This window comes from Saccopteryx leptura, chromosome 5 (genome assembly GCF_036850995.1).
Source record: "Saccopteryx leptura isolate mSacLep1 chromosome 5, mSacLep1_pri_phased_curated, whole genome shotgun sequence".
Classification (NCBI taxonomy): domain Eukaryota; kingdom Metazoa; phylum Chordata; class Mammalia; order Chiroptera; family Emballonuridae; genus Saccopteryx; species Saccopteryx leptura.
The window spans coordinates 1,056,975-1,077,277 of NC_089507.1; the positions used below are offsets into that span (position 1 = coordinate 1,056,975).

General features: G+C 61.4%; 2 protein-coding genes across 6 annotated transcripts in view; one reads left to right on the forward strand and one right to left on the reverse strand.

Annotated features, from left to right (window-relative positions):
* Nucleotides 1-4,568: 4,568 nt before the first annotated feature.
* On the forward strand, nucleotides 4,569-11,358 carry NAT8L (N-acetyltransferase 8 like). The gene is made up of 3 exons (XM_066384788.1): nucleotides 4,569-5,722; nucleotides 7,233-7,397; nucleotides 9,886-11,358. The coding sequence occupies exons 1-3, from the start codon at nucleotides 5,380-5,382 to the stop codon at nucleotides 10,251-10,253; spliced, it is 876 nt and encodes a 291-aa protein (XP_066240885.1). The 5' UTR covers nucleotides 4,569-5,379; the 3' UTR covers nucleotides 10,254-11,358.
* Nucleotides 11,359-12,414: 1,056 nt separating this feature from the next.
* POLN (DNA polymerase nu) overlaps nucleotides 12,415-20,303 on the reverse strand; it is a 140,880-nt gene continuing 132,991 nt past the window's right edge. For 2 of the 5 annotated variants that reach the window (XM_066384779.1, XM_066384776.1), the window contains exons 22-23: nucleotides 19,978-20,045; nucleotides 16,333-16,580 (exon numbers count right to left, since the gene is read on the reverse strand). In XM_066384779.1, the coding sequence (XP_066240876.1) occupies nucleotides 16,453-16,580; nucleotides 19,978-20,045 (196 nt within the window). In that variant the 3' untranslated portion in view covers nucleotides 16,333-16,452. Of the gene's footprint in view, nucleotides 14,961-15,727; nucleotides 15,757-16,332; nucleotides 16,581-18,877; nucleotides 18,940-19,977; nucleotides 20,046-20,303 lie in introns of those variants that run through there. The other 3 variants (XM_066384780.1, XM_066384777.1, XM_066384778.1) reach the window with 3 other exon arrangements.

Sequence of the window (20,303 nt, forward strand, 5' to 3'; positions counted from 1 at the left end):
CACAGGAGAAGCGCCCATCTGCTTTTCCACCCCTTCCCCTCTCCTTCCTCTCTGTCTCTCTCTTCCCCTCCCGCAGCGAGGCTCCATTGGAGCAAAGATGGCCTGGGTGCTGGGGATGGCTCCTTGGCCTCTGCCTCAGGCGCTAGAATGGCTCTGGTCGCAACAGAGCGAAGCCCCAGAGGGGCAGAGCATCGCCCCCTGGTGGGCGTGCCGGGTGGATCCCGGTCGGGCGCATGCGGGAGTCTGTCTGTCTCCCCGTTTCCAGCTTCGGAAAAATACAAAAAAACAACAAAAAAAAATCTTTAAAAATATCCCATGCAATGTTCAAGACATAGTTACACTGAAGATTTTTCTTTTTTAATTCAAAATTTACATTTAGCTAGACATCCTGTATTGTATGGGCAGCCATGAGCCCTGGCACAAACTGGGGTTGCCGCTGATAGAAAAGATGAGGACAGCTGAGTGCTTGTCATAAAAAGCGTTATCAGGGCAGGTGCCCCTTGGGAGGAAGTAGAGGCTCGCATCTGGTGGCGTGAGGTGTGTGGGGGTGGGGCCAGAAGGCTGCTCTGTGTGGTCTGTCCAGTGAGGGGCCCTACAGCTGCAGGGGTAGGAGGGGGTCAAGAGGGAGTGGAGGCATCATGATGGAGAGAAGTCCCCTCGGGAGCCTTGGAGGGGGGGGCACTGAGCAAGTAGGGATGTGATGGAACATCTAAACAGGACGCAGGTAGAGAATGGGTTCTGGGGTAGCAAGGACAGAATTGGCCATGGTGGGGTGATGGCAGTGGACAGCAGGGCCAGGGATGGGTGCTGGTAGTGTGCTATGTGAAAGGCGAGACAATGGGATTGGCCTGACTGGATTGGTCACTCAGTGGGGTTGAGAGAAAGGGTGGAGGGGAGGACGGATGATGGATTTGGGAGAAAAAAGGACAGGTTGGAGCTGGATATGCTGGCAGGGCAGAACATTGGAGAAGGGGCTGAAGAGAGGTTTGGGTGGTGCTGGCTCAGGTCCCTGTGGACAGAGAAAAGCCGAACGCCAGGAGCAGGAAATGAGGATCCCTTAGAGGAGATGGGGCAGCCAGGAGGCAGTGCCAGGGCCAGGGGAGAAGAAAGGGTCAGCATGCCACATGCCACTGAGGTCAAGCAAGGCCCCGCACTGGGCCCCTGGGGCAGCTCCGATCAGCAACAGCCTTGACAAGAACAGGGTTGGGGCCTGACCTGTGGTGGCGCAGTGGATAAAGTGTCGACCTGGAAATGCTGAGGTCGCCGGTTAGAAACCCTGGGCTTGCCTGGTCAAGGCACATATGGGAGTTGATGCTTCCAGCTCCTCCCCCCCTTCTCTCTCTCTGTCTCTCCCTCTCCTCTCTAAAAAAAAAAAAAAAAAATGAATAAATAAAGAACAGGGTTGGGGGTGGGGAGAGTCAGAATGGGGACTTCATTGGAGGAGCAGAAGAGTCAGCACCAGGAACCCTTGGGAGGAGTCTGGCCTAGCATGTGTCCAAGGAGAATGGCATTTGGGTTCTGTACTGGAGCCGGCATCTATTGTGACTGCATGTAAATGTAATTCTCGGTTTGGCTAAGCAGAGACCTGGCACTGCGTCTGTAGGACGGCTTCCATTTTTCCTGGGCCTTGTGTGTGCCCAGACTCTCCACATTCTCTGCCTTTCTCTCCCCCTTGTGTTCTCCAGCAGCGGAGTCGTCCCCCGGAGGACCCCGTACCCCCTGCTGGGCCCTTGCCTTTTGCTCCCCAGCCATCTGGGCATTCCCAGCCCACTGCCCACTCTTCCCACTTTTGCTTTGGAGCCTCCCGTGTTCCAGTAGCTTCCTAGAAACCAGAGTGGTGAGTCAACCTTCTGAGCCAGCCGGTCTGAGAGTGTCTCTTCGGCAAGTTCGGCTCAGAAGCTGCTCACGCTTGGGGGCTTTGGCCCATGCTGTCTCCAGGCCCCGGAGTCGAGTCGGCAGCACTCGGCCTCCTCCAAGACTCGTTTCCTTCTCCACCCCCACCCCCCACCTTACCTTTCTTTGTCCTTCAGGGCTGTTGAATGTTCATCTCTGTTCAGGAGGACAGGAGTACTTCAGTCTATTGGCCTCCAGCCGCCTGCAGCAGGTGGCTGACAAGAGCCTCCTTCCCCGGGAAGCCCTCTGTGCTGGCCAGGCTGTAATCAGGACTCTGGGAGGGAGAGTCTGCTGTTTAGGGAAGTAATCCTCACCGTGCTCGTTGCTCCCTCCCTTCCTTTTCTTTGTGGAGACCCTGTGCGTAAAGCACTGGGCCTTCTAAACTGGTCCAGTTTTTCTTCTTCCCATCTCCTGGCCTTTTGATGCACTTTCTCCAGGGCTCCTACTGACCTCTGTCATCCGCCCCCCCTTGCCCACTTCCCAGCCCTCCTCCTCCCTGTGCCCCCTGGAGTAACTTCTCTCCATCATGGTCTCCCCCAGCAGGGACAGGCTGCATTGCATCAGCTGAAGCAGAGGCGTGGGTGAGATTTCACAGACAGGTGGGGTTTAGAGGGAGGCCACTGGGATAACAGACCCGCCCTCACCTGCCCAGCCTTGTTTTTCTTCTGTGGTACAATGAGCTCCGGGTGTGGGCTGATGGTGGTGCAGCCTCCCTGGGGTGGGCGGGTCACTCCAATGTCTCTGAGGCTCAGTGGAGTGCCCTGGGGCCACCTTGCTGTCTTCACAGTCTTTGCCTCCCAGGTCGCCCCCATTCCAAGTATGTTAAAGCCAAGGCGCTGCTGAAGTCTCCAAGACCTTACAGGTAGCTGCCCCTAGATTCCAGCCCTGTCACTTTCAAACTGGGTCTGGCTGCTCCCTCCCCATCTCATCCTGGCATTCTCAGGCCCCCTGTAGACCAGGGGATGGGAGCATTGAGCTGACTAGGGCAACCTGGCCCCTGGGGACTTTCAGGGGCTTGGGGGAATGAAGGTGAGGTCAAGCCACCTGGAGAGAGGGCTCTAAGCAGATGCAGAACTGAGTGAGGGACTGCCAAAGTCATGTAGAGTGGAAGCCCAGATCACTCTCTCTTTTACCCTTTCCTAAACCTCATCATCAAGCATGACAGAGGGCTCCCCAAGTCTCTGATCTGGCCTCAAAGCCCACAGTCAACCTTGGCAGGGTAGCTCAGTTGATTAGAGCAAGGGTCAGGAACCTTTTTGGCTGAGAGAGCCATGAACGTCACAGATTTTAAAATGTAATTCTGTGAAAGCCATACAATGACCCCTGTACATTACGCATTATCCAATAAAAATTTGGTGTTGTCCTGGAGGACAGCTGTGATTGGCTCCAGCCACCCGCAACCATGAACATGAGCGGTAGGAAGTGAATGGATTGTAATACATGAGAATGTTTTATATTTTTAACATTATTATTTTTATTAAAGATTTGTCTGCGAGCCAGATGCAGCCATCAAAAGAGCCACATCTGGCTCGCGGGCCATAGGTTTCCAGACCCCTGGATTAGAGCATCCTCTGATCTGCCAGAGTTGCGTGTTCCTTCCCAGAGAGGCACATTCAGGAGTCAACCAATGAATGCATGAGTGGGTGGAGCAACAACTTGAGGTTTCTCTCTTTCCCACCCCTTTTTACTCCTTTCCTCTCCCCCCCAAAAGTTAAAACAACAAAAAAAATGCACTGTCAAAGTCCAGCCTCCCCCCTCCGAAGTCCCTTGACTCTCTCCACACACCAGCGCCCCTCCCCAATTCCTGGTTTTCCTGCACGGACCCCCCGCCCCTCCATCCCCCATGCATGCGTGGGCTTGGCTGTGACACTTCCTCCCACCCACCTGGCCAACCTCAGGACACTGTTGAGACTGGTCCCACTGCGGCTGGTCAACGTCTGTCTGCATTGGCAGCGATTGCAGGGCGTTCTGAATGGATCCCTGAGTTCCTTTGAGATTTTTTCGTGATTCGACTTCTAATCATCTGGAAGGTCACGGCCAGGTCCCAGGCAAATTCTGGCATCTCAGAAACATGGTGTTTGGCTGACTTCCCAGCATGGCTGTCCCCTTCCCCACAGCAGCCCTGGCTATGGAACTAGTTCAGTTCCTCGGTCTGGGCCCCCCCCCCTCCCTACTCTGCCTGGATCCCCTGGCAGATGTCGGCATGGGGTCGTCCCCATCTGGCCTCTGGGTGACGGTAGCCGCCTCGCTGGGCCACAAAGCGGGCTGAGGGTCGTCAGGCCTGGACTCCTAGGCCTCGTTTCCACCAGCGCGGGTACGGGGAACTCAGATCCAGGCTGCCCTGTGAAGTCACCTCCCGGGGAACGAGGGGCGATGAGCAGAATAGGATGCAGAGCTGCAGGAGGCTGGGTTCATAAAGTGATGGGGGGGGGGTCTGGGACTACCTGTCTCTCACTCACCTCCACCCTCACCCCTGGCCCGCAGCGTCGGCGGGTCGGACGCTCGGGGACCAGGAGAACTCCGACGGAGCCCCCACTGCACCTGCACCGAGATTGTAGGGCGCATGCGCGGGCCGCGGAAGGCGGGGGCCGGGCCGGGAGGGGTCCTGCGGGCCCCCGCACCTACCCTCCCCGCTGCCTGCTACGGATATTTTGTGTCTGAGAGAGGGGGTGCTGCGCTGCGCGACGCGGACTTCGGACCCTCCTTTGATTGCGTCCCCGCGCCTCCAGTCGGTGAGGCCCCGGGCGCACGTTCTCGGGGGCGCCAACCGGGGAAGCCGGGGTGCCCCCTCCCAGGGCCCCACTGGGCGCCGCGTTCAGACAATGGGGCGGGAGATGGAGGTGCTTTCATGACTGCGCCCAGCGGCTGAAGAGGACGAGGAGGACGCGGCGCTGCGGGCTCCGGAGGCCTGGTCCCCGATCCCGCCACTTCCAGGTCCGCGCTGAACGGCGGCGGCGCGCGGGTGCCAGGCCCTGGCGAGAGGCGCCCTGTCCGGAGCCCCACGGAGTGCGCCTTCCGAGCCGGGAACCCCGGCCGCACGCTCGTTCGTTCCCAGCCACCCTGGGGGCTCGGTCGCTCCGTCGCGCCCCAGGTCGCCTGTACCGCCCACGCCCGGGCGCATCCCCGCCGGCCGCCCGCGCCCGGCCGCGCCGCAGCGCCCAAGTGTGCCACAGGGCGGGCGCGGAGGCGGCGTCTGCTCCCACCCCCGAGATCACATGGTGACCCTCGGCAGCCAATGCAGTGGACGCTAGGACCCTGCGGGACCCCGGGCGCCGCGACTGCACCGGCGCCGCTGCATTATAAATACTTCTCCAAAATGCGGCGCAGCTCCCAGCGCGCGCCCCGGCCGCCCGCCGCCTCCGCCCCGCGCCCCTAAGCCGCTGCCGCCGCCGCGGGTCCGAGGGCGCCGCGCCCTTGCCCTGGGCCCGGGCTGTGCCCGCCCACAGCCCGGCCCGTGTCCCCGCGCTGCGCCACCCGGCCGGGTGCATGCATTGTGAGCCTCCCGACATGGTCTGCGAGACGAAGATCGTGGCCGCCGAGGACCATGAGGCGCTACCGGGGGCCAAGAAGGATGCGCTGCTCGCTGCCGCCGGCGCCATGTGGCCCCCGCTGCCCGCCGCGCCTCCACCCGAACCCCAGCCCTTGGGCGGCGCGGAGGGCGCAGATCCCCCAGAGGGGCGCGGCGTGTACATCCGCGAGTTCCGCGCGGCCGAGCAGGAGGCGGCGCGCCGCATCTTCTACGACGGCATCATGGAGCGCATCCCCAACACGGCCTTCCGCGGCCTGCGGCAGCACCCGCGCACGCAGCTGCTCTACGCCCTGCTGGCCGGTCAGTGCGCGAGGACCTGCCGCAGTCCGCGCCCGCCTGCCCGGCCCCTCTGGGGACACTCGCGCAGGACTCCCCCCCTGCCCAGCTCGCCCCATCTCTGGCCAGCCAAGGCAGCGCCTCTGCCCAGGACTCAGCCCGGAGGGAAGCGGAGCCGACCGCCCCTTCGCACACGCGCGGACACGCACCCGCGCGACCCCTCTCTCTGCGGCGGCCGGGCTAGGTGGCCTCCCGCGGTGGGGCCGACCGGGCTCCCGGCCAAGGCGCCCCGGGCGGGGGCGTGGGAACAAGCGCGGGCTGGGCAGGGACTGCGGGCGGGGCAGAGCCGGGGTCTCCATCTCTGTCCCCACCTCTCCGTCCCCTCCTCTCCGTCCCCTCTCGGGTCATCCGGGTGGGGGCGGTGACGGCAGGTAGCGCAGAGGCTGAGGCTCCGCGCCTGCCGAGTGTAACTATATATAAATTCGCGGGGCGGGGGAGGCTGCCTCGGCGGCTCCAAGTGCTAATTTATGAGGGGAAGACGGCCAGCTCCCGGGGTGCCGGGGAGGGTGTGCACCTAGGACGCAGAGCGCGGGGGAAGGGGCGTGGGCCCACAGGGTGGGCAGCCTCGCAGGGGCGTTGAGCCCTTCCTCCCCCCCCCCCCCCGAAACCGTGCTTCTCCCCATTTTACAGATGAGGAACTTGAGGCTTGGGGGTGGGGTGCGACTCTCCCAAGGTCATGCAGTAGAAACAACTTTCACTGCAGACACACCTGCCTCCTGGCAGCTTAGGGCTGGAGCAACCTCGTCCCCGCCCTCACAACCCAGGGGCTGGCCCAGGGAGGGCTCTCAGCTGGGGCCCTGACAATGTGCACCTGAGGCCTTTGCCTAGAAGGTGCCAAGCCCCCCCCCCCCCTTCCTAATCGGAGTGAGATGGCCGGCAGGAGCCTGGCCTGGCAGCTCGTTGGCTTTCTCCCAAGCCAGAGCAGGAAACAATCTGGACAAAGCCCCTTTCCCAGCTGGGGGAACCATATGGGTGGTGGGTGAGGGTCACTCCGCAGGCCAGCCATTGCGGACAGCCCGCCCAGAGGCACTGCTGTCTTCAGGACGTTTAGACATCCTGTGATGTCAGGCTCTAAAGGTAGTGTGGCCTTCTAGTGGAAAGTTTGATGATAGGGAAAAGTGGAAGGAGCAGCTAAGAGGACCCACTGCTCCGGAGAGAACACGACATTTTTGGCATGGTGTCTTCTCTTGGTGTGCCCCCAGTGGGATGAGTGCAGTGTGTGGCTGCCTGCTGCCCGTCTCCTGGGGTGGCAGGGCTGTGCCCACAGTGCTCCCCCGTGTCCTCGGCCGTACTCCTTCCCCTGTCCTGGCTGTGTCCTCCCTCCTCTGTGTCCTCTCCGTGCTCCATCTCGGTGCCCACAGTGCTCCCCCGTGTCCTCGGCTGTACTTCTTCCCATGTCCTCCCATGTCCTCCCTCCTCTGCGTCCCCTCCGTGCTCCCCTCCCGTGTCCTCACTGCGTCCCCTCTCCCCACAGTGCTCTGTTTTGCCCTCACTCGCTCGCTGCTGCTGACGTGCCTGGTGCCGGCTGGGCTGCTGTGTCTGCGCTATTACTACAGCCGGAAGGTGGTCCTCGCCTACCTGGACTGCGCCCTGCACACGGACATGGCCGACATCGAGCAGTACTACATGAAGCCCCCCGGTGAGTCCCCGGGGTCTCCAGCCTTCTCCTCTTCCTCTTTGTTCCTCCTGGCCTCCTCTAGACTCCCCCTCTGGCAGAGCTGCCCGCACCCCAACGGCCTCAGGCTAGGCCTGGGGTGAGGGCCAGGTAAGATTGGGCCCCGTGACCAGACTTCTGGGTGACTGAGGGCGCTCTGGTCAAGAGTTGAGGGTGCAGTGGGCTGGCAGAGGCTGGTGGGCAGAGCTAATAAGTCCTTGGTGCTAAACCAAGGTCCTCTGGTGTCCAGCATGGGCCTGCCTGGCCCTGGGCCTCTGTCTTTCGTCCTCTGAAAGCAGGGTGCTCAGTGGTCTGAGCCGGCCCTGGGCCTGCTCTTCACGCTGCCAGATGCCCTTTCCTTGGCACTCACTGAGGGTGGGGTCTCTTACCTCTCGTTGGTCCTGTCTGGTTCAAGGCGCTTGTTGGTGCTTTGTTGGATCCTGGGCTGGCCCACAGTGCCAGGGCCCTGGGTGGGGGGCAGGCACAGAAGACCCTGTGGCTGAGGGAGGACTGAGGGGGGGGGGCAGGAGTCCCCCTGGGTAGGGCAGGGACCCTGGTAGAGCAGAGGTCTCAAGTTTTGGTCTCTACTTCTGGTCTCTGGGCCACTTAATGAACTAGAGGGTCTCACTCCAGGCTGGGTCTTGGGAGGCAGGGCCCCTGATCTTCATGCCAGGAGCAGGACAGAGACTCCATCTTGGCCTTCTGGGGTATGAGGATCTCACCTGGTGCTGAGGGTCCCTGGGCTGATGAGAGGGGCCAGGATGGACCCAAACAGTTGGTTGGGGTTTAGCAAGAGCCAGGAAGGATAGGAAGGGATAAGAGAGGCAAGGTGTCCCAGAGTAGGGGTGACCTCTCCTGGCACTGCCAGCTCCTGTGCCCACCTACTCTGACTGAGCCAGCCCTTTCTGTAGTGGCTGGTTCCACACCAACCCCTGACCCGCCAGCCAGCCTTGGGCACCTTTGGTTATCCTTGACCCTTACCCAAGCCTAAACAAAACATCTTATCAGCCTCAGGGAGCCCTACCTTCAGCCTGGCTCTACCCAGGATAGAAGGGGCCAGAAGGGTGTGAGATCCACGTGGTTTGTGCCAGGACCCATGCCACAAAAGCTGAAGGGAGCTTGGGTTGGGGGTCAGGTATGGCATGAGGCCCCCTGGATGTGACGTGGGGAGTGGGGCCCTCCCCTCCTGAGACATTTGGTGGGTGTGCGGGAAGACCCCATGGGGGCCGAGAGGCCGGACAGCAGCTGACAGGACCACGATGGATTCATGGGAGCTGCGGAAACTGAGGTGTGGGGAGGGGCAAGACTCCCAGAACTGTCCTGACCTGTGGGTGGGTGGATAGGCCAGCAGGTGGGCAGTTAGGGTAGTGTGCTTTCTGCATCCTGCTCAGCCATTCCTGAGCTCGGCCACATGTCAGGTCTCAGAGTGTGGCAGTGAAGGAGACCGGAGACCTTGCAGGTTGACCTGATGGGCTGATGGGGAACTGTGGGCAGACAGGACAGTGGGGCACCCCTGGGGGCTGGTGCAGGAAGGAGGAGTCTTTTCCAGGCAGGGCTCAGGTGCAGAACTTACAAAGGGAAGAATATGGCCACTCAAGGGTAGAGGTTGGGGTGGGAGGACTCAGGGATGGGGGCTGGAGTGGCCATGGGCAGGGTATGTTCAGGCCGATCTCAAAGTGGGCACCCCCCGCCCCCTTGCCTCCTATAGCCCCTGCACCCTTGCTCTCCAGAGGTCACCAGGTCCTTCCAGTGGTCTGTGCCCTGCAGTTCTCTGTCCTCTGTCCTTCATCCCCTCTGCCTGTTCCTCTGAGGCTTCCTCACCCCCTTCCTGCCCTGCAGAGGGCTGTGAAGGGAACAGTCCGTGGCTGCGGGGCGCTGGGCTGGCTGCCTAGGAGAGGCCAGGGTCAGTGGGGGACAGTGCCTCTGGCCATCTTGGACTCCCCACTTGGATTTCTCAAGTATCCACAGACCTTCCCCTGAGCCTGTCAGAAGCCGTGGGGCTCCCAAGCCTAGCAGCCCCTGGCCCAGGAGAGTGGAGGCCAAAGGGTTGGCATGGTCACAGGTCCCTAAAATCCCCTGAGGGCCCCAGGGTTGTGGTTCCCAGAGGTGGTCCTGCCGCCCTGGCCTGTCCTCCCAGACCCCTCTCTGCACCCATTACAGGGGACCTGCCAGACGCTCCCCTCTCTAGCTCCCGGACAATGGACCCATGGGGACGAGTGTGGTGGGCTCCCAGTGGCTGGGAGCCAGGGGAGGTTAGCTATACCCCTGGTCTCTGTGGCCATCTGTGGTTGGCTGCCCACTCATTTGATCTGGGGGTTGCTGGGCAGGAGAGGGGCCTGCCCACCCTCTTAGTACGGGAAGGGGGGTGGAAGGACTCGGGCCCAAGGCCAGAAGCCGCTCTGGGCCACCAGGGCTCAAGGCCAGCTGGGTCACACAGCAGAGCCAGCGGCCCTGACTGCCCTGTCTCCCACAGGCTCCTGCTTCTGGGTGGCCGTGCTGGATGGCAATGTGGTGGGCATCGTGGCAGCGCGGGCCCACGAGGCGGACAACACCGTGGAGCTGCTGCGCATGTCCGTGGACTCACGCTTCCGTGGCAAGGGCATTGCCAAGGCGCTGGGTCGCAAGGTGCTGGAGTTCGCTCTGGTGCACAACTACTCCGCGGTGGTGTTGGGCACGACAGCGGTCAAGGTGGCTGCCCACAAGCTCTACGAGTCGCTGGGCTTCAGACACATGGGCTCCAGTGACCACTACGTGCTGCCCGGCATGACCCTCTCGCTGGCCGAGCGCCTCTTCTTCCAGGTCCGCTACCACCGCTACCGCCTGCAGCTGCGTGAGGAGTGACCACTGTCCACTATCTGCCCGCTGCCCGGCTGCCCCGTTCGCCTGCGCCCACCTGCCCGCTGCCCAGGCCTGCTTTCAGACGCTCACCTCGGCGTTTCTGTTGGGTTTTTCCTTTTTTAACATCATGTGGTTCTCTGGCTGGTTCTGGGGGGGGCAGGCCTGTTGCTCATCCATGATACTTACAGGGGGTGGGTTGTTTGCAGCCATGGTCCCTTGTCCTCCCCAGCCTGCTGGGACCACAGCCTGAAGAGTGACAGCATGGACCACCACATGCCCACACAGCTGCCTGGCCCTGGCTTGCAGGGCTTCTGGCCCAAGGCCATGGGGACAGGCCCAGCCTTGCCCACCGAGCACAGAACCTCTGCAGTGAGACCCCTGTCCAGCAGACCCCTGGCCACTGGCCAGGTTCTGGCTCAGCCGTGGGTCCCCAGGAGGCATGGTCTGCTGAGCCAGCCGGCCACTCTGCTCTGTGCATGCTGAGCACGTGGCCTGGCTGCAGCATGCTGCATGCCCACTGCTCCCACCCTGCTGCCCTGCCCACTGGGTCCAGACTGGGAAGTGCCCAGCCCTGAGCTAGCCCCGGGCAGCCACCTGCTCTCCAGAGGGTCAGTCTCGCCAGCCCCTTGCTTCACCCGGTTCAGCTTTGCTTTGAACATCCAATCGCCTTCTTTCCTTTTGGTTCCCACCCCTCCTCTGCCCAGGGCTTTTCTGATTGGCGTCATCACCCAGGTGTGGTTCCCATAGCAACCTGCTGCACAGCCTCCGTCAGGAGGGTCCTTCTGGAGAGCAGGTTGGGGAGGCCTCTTCTCCACGCAAGCTAGATCATGGTGGTCTCTCCCAGCTCTCTCCGGGGCTTCCCTGCCTCACAGCTCATGGGCTCTGCCCTGTGAATCTTACTAACCCTGGCCGCTGCCACCACCACCAAGCCCACAGCTTCTCCCAGCCTGAAACTGACCTATTTTTTTTTAATAAGTTATTTAGAAAGAATAGCACTCTGCATGTCTTTAATTCTTGGGACAAAACGGTAGTTGATACCTTCACACACACACACACACAAACACACACACCTGTGTGGTCAAAGATGCATTATTTCTGGCCCAGTTTGGTGGGGGTGGGGGCCGGGGTGGGGGAGGGGTGGAGGGTTTCAAAGTTTGGAATCTGGAGGGAGACCCTGATTTAGTATCATTTCCCCTAAAGAGCATTCCTGGTTTGTGAGGAGGCTGTGGGCTGCTCCGTCCAGCCCTGATGGGGCCAGTGGGCCTCGCTGTCCACCATGGCTGGGGCCTGGCTGCGTGCTCAGCCTCTCCCTGAGGTCAGAGGCTGGCGCTGTCGGGCGTGGGTGGCACAGACTAGGGCAGGCAGGTGGTAGCTGTCAGTGGCTGCATGTCCAGCTGTGAGCCTGGACCTGGCCACTGAGACCCCTTCATGCGGGGGTTCGGAGGAGGGCGGAGTGGCAGGTGCAATGGACCACTGAACCAGGTTCCACGTACGGGACCGTGGAGGGGACGTTCCGAAACGGCACTTCGGAAATTAGCAAGTGAGCAGAATGCCCCGTTCCCCGAGGAGCCTGTGTGCTGTCGGCAGTGAGACGTTAGCAGACCCTGTACAGACCCCTCCCCTGTACATACCCCTGGTGGCGCCCGGGCCCCGCTCGGCGATGGCGGTTTTGTAGACTGTACAGAAATCGGCACCCTATTTTCTTGCAGCTCTTAACATTTTGTTAACCTGGATTATACAGACAGACGTAAAGTGTTTTAGCAAAATGGAAACTAACAGCTGTGCCTTTTTCCTTTCTGTTTGGTTTGGTTTTGGCTTGGGGCAGCCTCAGTGGTCAGGGCCCTGGCGGGGCGGGGCGGGGCGGGCAGGCAGTGGCCTCGTGGCCAGCACGGTGGGTCACGTTGGGGTGGCTCGGGGATACCGTCTGCTTCCTCTGACCCTGTGCCTTCAGAGCCTCCGGTCCCTGGGGTGGGGGTGGACAGGGGCCAGGAGGCTGCTGGGGCCCACAGGCTGGGGCAGAGCCTGAGGCCCCAGGGCTGCCCGTGTCTGGCTGACACGACCAAAGCACCTTGCTGGTTCTGGTTCTGGTTCTGGGTAGTGGTGTGGCCATCTCCGTCTGTGCAGGAGGGGTCTGTGGGCTGGGTGGGCTGCTGCGCTTTCCCCAATCAGATGGCCCAGAGGGAGGGGATGCTGCTTGGACTCTTGACCTTTCTTGACTGCCCTTTGTGGCTGCCAGGACTTGAGAGAGGTGCCAGGAGTATGTCGCAGGTTGGCCACATGTCTGGAACCCTGATACCCAGCCACCGAGGTGGGCAGGGCACCTGTGTGCCCACCAGGCTGAGCATGCTCTATGCCCAGGACAGGATGCCGTTCGGCAGACCCCGAAGGCCACCAGGGGCGGATCCCCCCCCCAGAGGCTGGGCACCCTGGTGGGGGTGGTGCCCCTGGCCACATGCTTCCCTACAGATTGGAAGTCCATAAACATGCACTGAGATGTGAATTTTATACGTTTGTAGAAATTCTGATGTTACTTCTTCTACCTCTGTGAAGCGTCCTCCTGGGGTCCTGCTCAGTGATATGTCTGGGCAGCTTCTCTCAGTTGGCTGGCCCTGGGCCCCTTCCTCCCTGCTGGCCTCCTGGTCCTCTCCAATGGCTGCCTGATGGGCCAGGTATCTGTGCTCAGGGGTCAGGGCTCCCAGGACTTCTGTTGTCTGTTCAGAAGCCTCTGTTTTTGGAGCAGAGAGCAGGAAGTGGAATCTTCTGGAATGTCTTCGTTCTAAGGCAACTCAAGGCAGCGGGATCCAGGACAGCTTAGGACTCCAGCGCCTGGCCCAGTGCCACCAGGATCCTGGCATGGGGCTGGGGGCCATTTCCAGGGGCAGGTCCCACTGCCCAGTAGAGGCTCTGCAAATCCTTGGCTCTCCAGGGTTGCTGGTCTGTACGTGCCAAGGCCAGCCGTGTGGTCAGGGCCAGGGAAGGGCCATGGCGATGTCTCCCACTCTTTACCCCGATCCATGTCTGGCTTGGCCTCCCACTGCTGCCCTTGGGTGGAGGGATGGAGCCAGCCTGCCCTGAGTGGGTTGGGGGCTTGCCTTGGGGGAAGGTTTAGGCTGGGAGGCCCTGTGGTTTAGGTGGCCTGAGGCTGTGAGGTTCTTGGGCGGTCCCCCTGCCTGCTCTGGGTATCTTTCCTTAGAGAAGGCCCAGGTGGCTTCTTCAGGCATCTGGCAAATGTGTGGGAGCCTCTCTGGGTCACAGAGCCTGGCTCTGGCCTCTGAGGGGCACACTGGCAATGCAAGAGCCTGCTCCTACCTGCTCTGGGGGTGGCTGGCATTTCCCCCAAGCTGGTTTAGGGGCTCGACAGCACCCACAGGGGTGACCTTCCTATCAGTGTCCAGCCAGGTGGGCGGCACCGCGACCGTGTGTGTGGCAGCCGCTTCTGTGAATCGGGTTCGGTTCTGGGCCTGTGTTCTGTGCTGGTGGCGCTCTGCCTGGGGGCTTTGGGGTGTGTGGTCCGGGCTGGGGAAAGGGGACAGATCCTGGAATGTCCTTGCTCTTTGGTGCTGACAACATTTTCCCAGTGATGGTGAGGACTGGGGGGTAGGAGGGTGGGCCGACCTACCACTGTTGGATGTATTTCTTTCTTTCTTTCTTTTTTTTTTTTTAACAGCAATAATTAGCCATTTTGAAGAAGGGGTGTGCCTGTGTGTGTGTATGTGCACATGAGCGTGTGTGTGCTATGCATGCGTGTGTGTCGTGTGCCTGGGTGCATGTGTGCACATATTCACGTCTGTGGTGACAGGAGGGAGTCTGGTGGCCAAGGGCACCCTGCTCCAGCCTGGGTGGAAGGCCAGCAGGTGCTGGGCAGGGATGGTGGTGGTACCCTGAGCTTTCCCGCTGTGCTAGGCCTTCCTGGGTCCCCGTGACCCCTGAGTGTGGGGCTCCTTCCCCAGTGGAGGGTGCTGGACGGACCTACATGAGGGTAGTGGGCATCGGCCTGGGTCTGGGCATGTGGCAAAGGTGGCTGAGGCCAGATTTGGTGACGTGGAGTCACCTTGGCCACCATGTATTCAGTCAAGGGGAGCCCAGAACTGTCACAGTGCCTAGTTTACTGTTTATGACTTTCCTGAGACCCCCAACATGTGCCAAAACAGCCCCTTAAAGGGCCCAGAGTGGTGGCGAGCCAAGTTCCAGAGGAGACAGGCTGCAGGACCAGGGGTGGGTAGGGGTCCCAGCTTCCTGTGGGTGTGTGAGCAGCAGGAGGGGTCGGGGGCGGTGTGGCCCCTCCGCTTGAACGGCCCCCAATGCTGCTGTTTTTCAATAAAATTGGAGTTGATGGAACTGGGCTCTGTGCTTTCTTTATAAACTTTTTTTTTGAGAGCGAGAGAGAGAGATACAGAGGGACGGAGATGGGAAGGGAGAGAGATGAGAAACATCAGCTCATAGTTGCGGCACCTTAGCTGTTCACTGACTGCTTCTCATACTAAACATTTCTTATGCTTCCTTGAGACATCCCAGCCGTGCTGGCTGGGAAGGGCTGATTTTCTGCAGACACGGGGCTCCTTCTGCAGGAGGCTGGACCAGGTGCTGGGGTGACCGATTGAGCTGAGACGCCCTTTCCCTGTCCGGCACCCTCTGCCAGGGGCTCCACGACAAGCCTGGGTATCCACAGGTGGTGTTGGGCCCCCTTGGGCGGGCAGTGGGGTCTGGGCTCTGTCAGAGAAGGAAACGGCGTGAGGTTGGAGGTCCAGGTGGGACAGCAGGATGAGGAGGGGTGAGGGGAGTTCAGGGTGGACACTCCCGCCTTACTGGTAGGGGCCTGCGCCAGCCCAGCCCGGGCACCTTTCCATAGCAGGCCTTCTGCCCTGGCCCGGCTCCCGGCACCCCCCTTCCCGAAGCATGCGCACCTCGGCCCCGGGAGAGCGTCAGGTGTGCTCCCTTCTCCGGGATGTTCCAAGTTAAAGCAGTGCCAGTGGGTCTAGAAGCCTGAAGGTCCCAGCACAGGGATGTGCCAGCCAGGTGGCTTTGTCCCTGCATGCCACACTCTGGCCCGGCTGGCCCAGGGGACATGGGGCATGCTTGGACATCAGTTCCCAAGGCCAGTCATTTGTTTTGAGCAGAACATCCATTGTGAAGCCCTCCAGCGGCAGTGCCTCTGAAGTGACTGTAAAGACAGGCCGCCGGAGGCCTGGCCACCACGAACACGCATGCATCACAGGCACACCCTGTGAGACCAGTGGCAATATCCTGGAGCCAGGAGAAAAGTGGGGTCGGGCCTGGTAAACGGTAATGAGCATTCATGTCTCCCGAGGAACACGATGCCACGTCCTGTGGGCGCTGCAAAGGTGGCAGCACAGAAAACCTGCTCCCTATTTAAACCAGAGCAGCCGTGGCACCTGTGGGAGAGCCTCTGGACCTGGAACTGACCTGGGTGCCTGTCAACACGTCCACCCTGCCTCAGATAGGTGCCACGGGAACCCAGGTGTGGGTCCAGGTCCAGATCAGGAAGCTAGGGGGAAGGCAGAGGCCCTTCCAGATGCCAGGTGGTCTGGAAATGGTCACCTGAGCGCATTCCCAGGGGCCGCGACGGAGGCCGCAGGGCAGAGGTACAGGGCACAGCCGGGGCTGCAGTCCCCGCTGGGCGCTTATTAGCCAGGTGTGCTTGTACAAGCGATACAACTTTTCTGTGCCTCAGTTTCCACTTCCCCTTCCACTGTGCAAGGGGGCGAATGGTGCTCCTGTCCCAGGCTGCTGGGGAGCACAGCTGTGCCCTGGCCTTGGCGCTGGGTGGTCTGTGAGAATGTCTTTGAGGACAGAGTGGGGTCAGGGAGCTGGCCTGCTTTCAGGGTCCGGTCACCGGCCTGCCTGAGGCTCGGGGGGAGACTGAGCCCCTGCCAGCTGGTATGGGGCACTCAGTCCTGGCTCTGGCTAAGTGGCTAGGGGCAGTGGCCATGGTGGAAGAAATCACCGGACAGGGATGAGAAAGCTTTGTATATGGCATTTACTCCAGGTGATGACCCACAGGGTGACTGTGTGGGCCATGCCCTGTCCTGTTCTAGCCACAGCCAGTACAAACCGCCAGTTGCTGACCTTGGGGAAGGCCACCCCAATGGGCTGGTGGGAACCAGCTCTGCCCTCCTGCTGGTGCCCGGGGCTACAGACAAAATGAAGGTGAGAAATGCAGGCGCAGGTGCTGACCTGGGGCTCAGTCACAGTCTGCTGGTTGCTTGGAGACTCGGCAGGATGTGGGTGTGGCTGACGGTTCAGGGCCTCCTGCAGTGGCACCAAGTGTCCCCATGAACGGCCAGCACTCAGGTTCACCTTCAGGGGCACCTGTGGGTGGCAGCCAGAAGTGAGTACCAGGTCTGGGCCAGCCCTTCCCAGTCATTACTGGTCACCTCCCAGGTCCTACACAGGCGACAGGACACAGTGCACAGGCACACAGGATCGGACACAACCACAGCAACGCTGCTACAGACAGGTGCACACACACACACACACACAGAGACAGGCAGACAGGCTCACACCAAAGTCACCTTCCCATTCATTATACCTCGATTTTGGTCAAGTCCCCCACCTGATCTGCTAGGGCCTCTGTGCCAATGAGCATGCCTGCAGGGGCGGGGCCAGGCAAGGAGGATCCCGAGACCTGAGAGCGGGGTTGGAGAGCCCTCCCTGGGGCCTTGACCCTGAGTGGGCCCTTGACCAGGGCCTTGAACCTGGCTTAACAGCGCCCTCCCAACAGGGTGGGTGAGGCCCACTGCTGTCAGGCGCAGGGCAGTGGTCCTGGGCTTCTAGAGGAGGAAAGCCCCCCACGCCTCTCCTGAACCACCCAGAGTCCAGGAATTCCTGACCCTGCCTGGGCCCATGCTGGTGCTCCCTGACCCCGTCAAGCCACTGCCTCTAGCACAAGGTGAGGGGTCCCATGCAGGGTCCGTGGGGGCACAGAGTGTGGCCATAACCCCAAGGAGTGAGAAGGGAGGAGTGAGGAAGGAGGAGGAGGGAAGAGGAAGGAGGGAGGAGAAGTGAGGAGGGAGGAGGGAGGAGGGAGGAGGGAGGAGGAAGGAGGGAAGAGGAAGGAGGGAGGAGAAGTGAGGAGGGAAGAGGGAGGAGGGAGGAAGGACGAGGGAGAAGTGAGGAGGGAGGAAGGAGGAGGAGGGAAGAGGAAGGAGGGAGGAGAAGTGAGGAGGGAGGGGGGAGGAGGGAGGAAGGATGAGGGAGGAGGGAGGATGGAGGAAGGATGAGGGAGGAGGGAGGGAGGAGGAGGGAGGAGGGAGGAAGGATGAGGGAGAAGGGAGGAGGGAGGAGGGAGGAAGGATGAGGGAGGAGGGAGGAGGGAGGAGGGAGGAGGGAGGAGGGAGGAGGGAGGAAGGATGAGGGAGGAGGGAGGAGGGAGGAGGGAGGAAGGATGAGGGAGAAGGGAGGAGGGAGGAGGGAGGAAGGATGAGGGAGGAGGAAGGAGGGAGGAGGGAGGAAGGATGAGGGAGGAGGGAGCAGGGAGGATGGAGGAAGGATGAGGGAGGAGGGAGGAGGGAGGAAGGATGAGGGAGGAGGGAGGAGGGAGGAGGGAGGAAGGATGAGGGAGAAGGGAGGAGGGAGGAGGGAGGAAGGATGAGGGAGGAGGGAGGAGGGAGGAGGGAGGAGGGAGGAGGGAGGAAGGATGAGGGAGGAGGAAGGAGGGAGGAGGGAGGAAGGATGAGGGAGGAGGGAGCAGGGAGGATGGAGGAAGGATGAGGGAGGAGGGAGGAGGGAGGAGGGAGGAAGGATGAGGGAGGAGGGAGGAGGGAAGAGGGAGGAAGGATGAGGGAGGAGGGAGGAGGGAGGAGGGAAGAGGAGGGAGGAGGAAGGAGGGAGGAGGGAGGAAGGATGAGGGAGAAGGGAGGAGGGAGGAGGGAGGAAGGATGAGGGAGGAGGGAGGAGAAAGGAGGGAGGAGGGAAGAGGAGGGAGGAGGGAGGAGAGAGAAGGGAGAAGGGAGGAGGGAGGAGGGAGGAGGGAGGAAGGATGAGGGAGGAGGGAGGAGGGAGGAAGGATGAGGGAGGAGGGAGGAGGGAAGAGGGCCCTTTGCAGAGGAAAGGAGGCTGTAAGGGAAGTTTGCAGCCTTTCCTTCAGTCCTTCCCGTTGGTGGATCCCAGGTGCCTAATGGCCAAAGTGGCCCCTCCGAAATGGCAGGGTCAGTGACAAGCATATCTGTCCTGCCCCAGGCGATGTGCATGGGCTTCAAGGGCCCCCTCCTCCTTTTTGTCCCCCCATCTTCCCCACTGGCTCTGAGGAGCCCCTCTGAGAGATGCCCAGACAGAGGAGGGGCTGGGACCAGGCTCAGCGGGTCCTAGGGTACATGTGAGGCAGGGAGGGGCAGCCCTGGTTGGGGTCTGACAACATTCCTTGCCAAGCCTGGAGGGACACCTGGCTCAGTTTCCGAAGCCCCCAAGGACACCCACTGTGGTTCTCACCTTGTCACCCGAGGGGCGGGTGGGGGAGGGCAGCCTGGGGCTCAGGTGCTGTGGGCAGGGCTGGGGTCATGCCCTGTCCTGGCTCTCCCACCCTGGGGAACCCGGACTCTCTCCCACAGGGCGGGGGAGGGGCTCTAGCCGCTAGGTGAGAGTGACTGGTCCCCGCCCCGCCCCCTCACCTGCAGCTGCAGCTCCAACGCTCTCACGTGCTGCAAGGACTCCATGGTTGACCTGACAAGAGCTAGGATAAAGGAGGGGGGGCAGTTTGAGCCCCAGGGCAGAGTTAGGGCCCTGAGAAGCCCAGCCCCCACCCCCAACCCCTTTCCTGCAGGGCTCCCTGGCTGGTTCCAGCTCCTACGGCCACGTCCACAGCACAGACTTCGAGGCCGCTTAGCCATCTCCACTGTGGGTCCCACGGGCGAGGACGACCCTCCTGAACCCGCAGCGCCGAGGCCCCAGCAGCAGGGTCTCAGCTGCTGGCCTCCTGACCCCTCAGAGTGCCCGGTGTGGCCAGGCAGGTGTCAGACCAGAGCCGGAGGCCCCGCACACCCGGCCCAGGTCCCTGGGAAGGTCCAGGTGATGGTGACGTCTGTAGGGACAATGCTGTGGCTCTGGTGGGTTGGCCTCACCATGAGGCCTCGCTCGCACGGGGCAACTATGCTCGGGCCCTGGGAAGGGAGCACCCCAGGTGGGGGCAGGGTCAGCTTTTGGTTCAGGGTTTCTGAGTTAATTTGCCTCTTAAACAGATATTGCATTCCATCCTACTAAGTTAACTGACATTTCAATAAAAAGATCTGGACAGAAATACCCAAGGTACAGGCAGAGGCTGCCTTGCTCTCTGCCCTCCTGCTCGCTCCGGCAAGGCCCCATCAATTGTGTCAGGCTGGAGATTTCCTCCACCTGCCCCCCCGCCCCAGGACCCCTGAGAGCTGACAGCTGGCAGGAACACCCTTCAGAGAAGGCAGAGCCCCGGGCTTGGAGTCCTCACAGAGCTGGGCCTCAGCAGCCGGAACCCCTCACTACAACCCCCACAGCCCTGCCCCCCAGCCTGGAGGCTCCGCTGCTGCCCCCAGCTTCCCAGGGCCCCCGCGGCCGAGGCCCCCAGCTTCCCAGGGCCCCCGCGGCTGAGGCCCAGTCCACAAAAGAGCACTGGAGTTCCTTGAAGGCTGCTGGCCAGGGTGCAGATAACACAGCGCAGGAGGCAGGGCACACTCCCAGCCAGGCACAGGGAGACGCTTTAACTCTTTGTATAGTGAGTTCTGTTACCCTCTGGGCTCACCTGCAAACTCAGGAATCTGTGAATCTTCCACTTCAAACAGCAGTTCATCGTGAATTTGGGCAACCAACCTGAAAGACACACATCCCAGGATGGAGTCAGTCTACACTGGGGGCACTCAGGACATCATATTCTGTTTGCCCAGCAAGGGGGTGTCATGGGGGGGTCACAGAGGGGCTGGCTGCCATCCAAGGTCTGGCACCAGTGTCACACAGGATGTGACTCAGTGGGGAGTGGGTGGACCCAGCTGGGGGGCCTGTTATCTGGGTCACCCCATTGTCATAAGGGACAGCCTCCAGTAAGGAGGAGGCACAGGTAGAAGTGACCAG

What these genes read in the sequence shown, in the direction of transcription:
- NAT8L (XM_066384788.1), top strand. Translation starts at nt 5,380, where the DNA reads ATGCATTGTGAGCCTCCCGACATGGTCTGCGAGACGAAGATCGTGGCC. An exon ending in GCTCTACGCCCTGCTGGCCG is followed by an intron (nt 5,723 to 7,232) that starts GTCAGTGCGCGA and finishes CTCTCCCCACAG; the next exon opens with TGCTCTGTTTTGCCCTCACT. An exon ending in GTACTACATGAAGCCCCCCG is followed by an intron (nt 7,398 to 9,885) that starts GTGAGTCCCCGG and finishes TGTCTCCCACAG; the next exon opens with GCTCCTGCTTCTGGGTGGCC.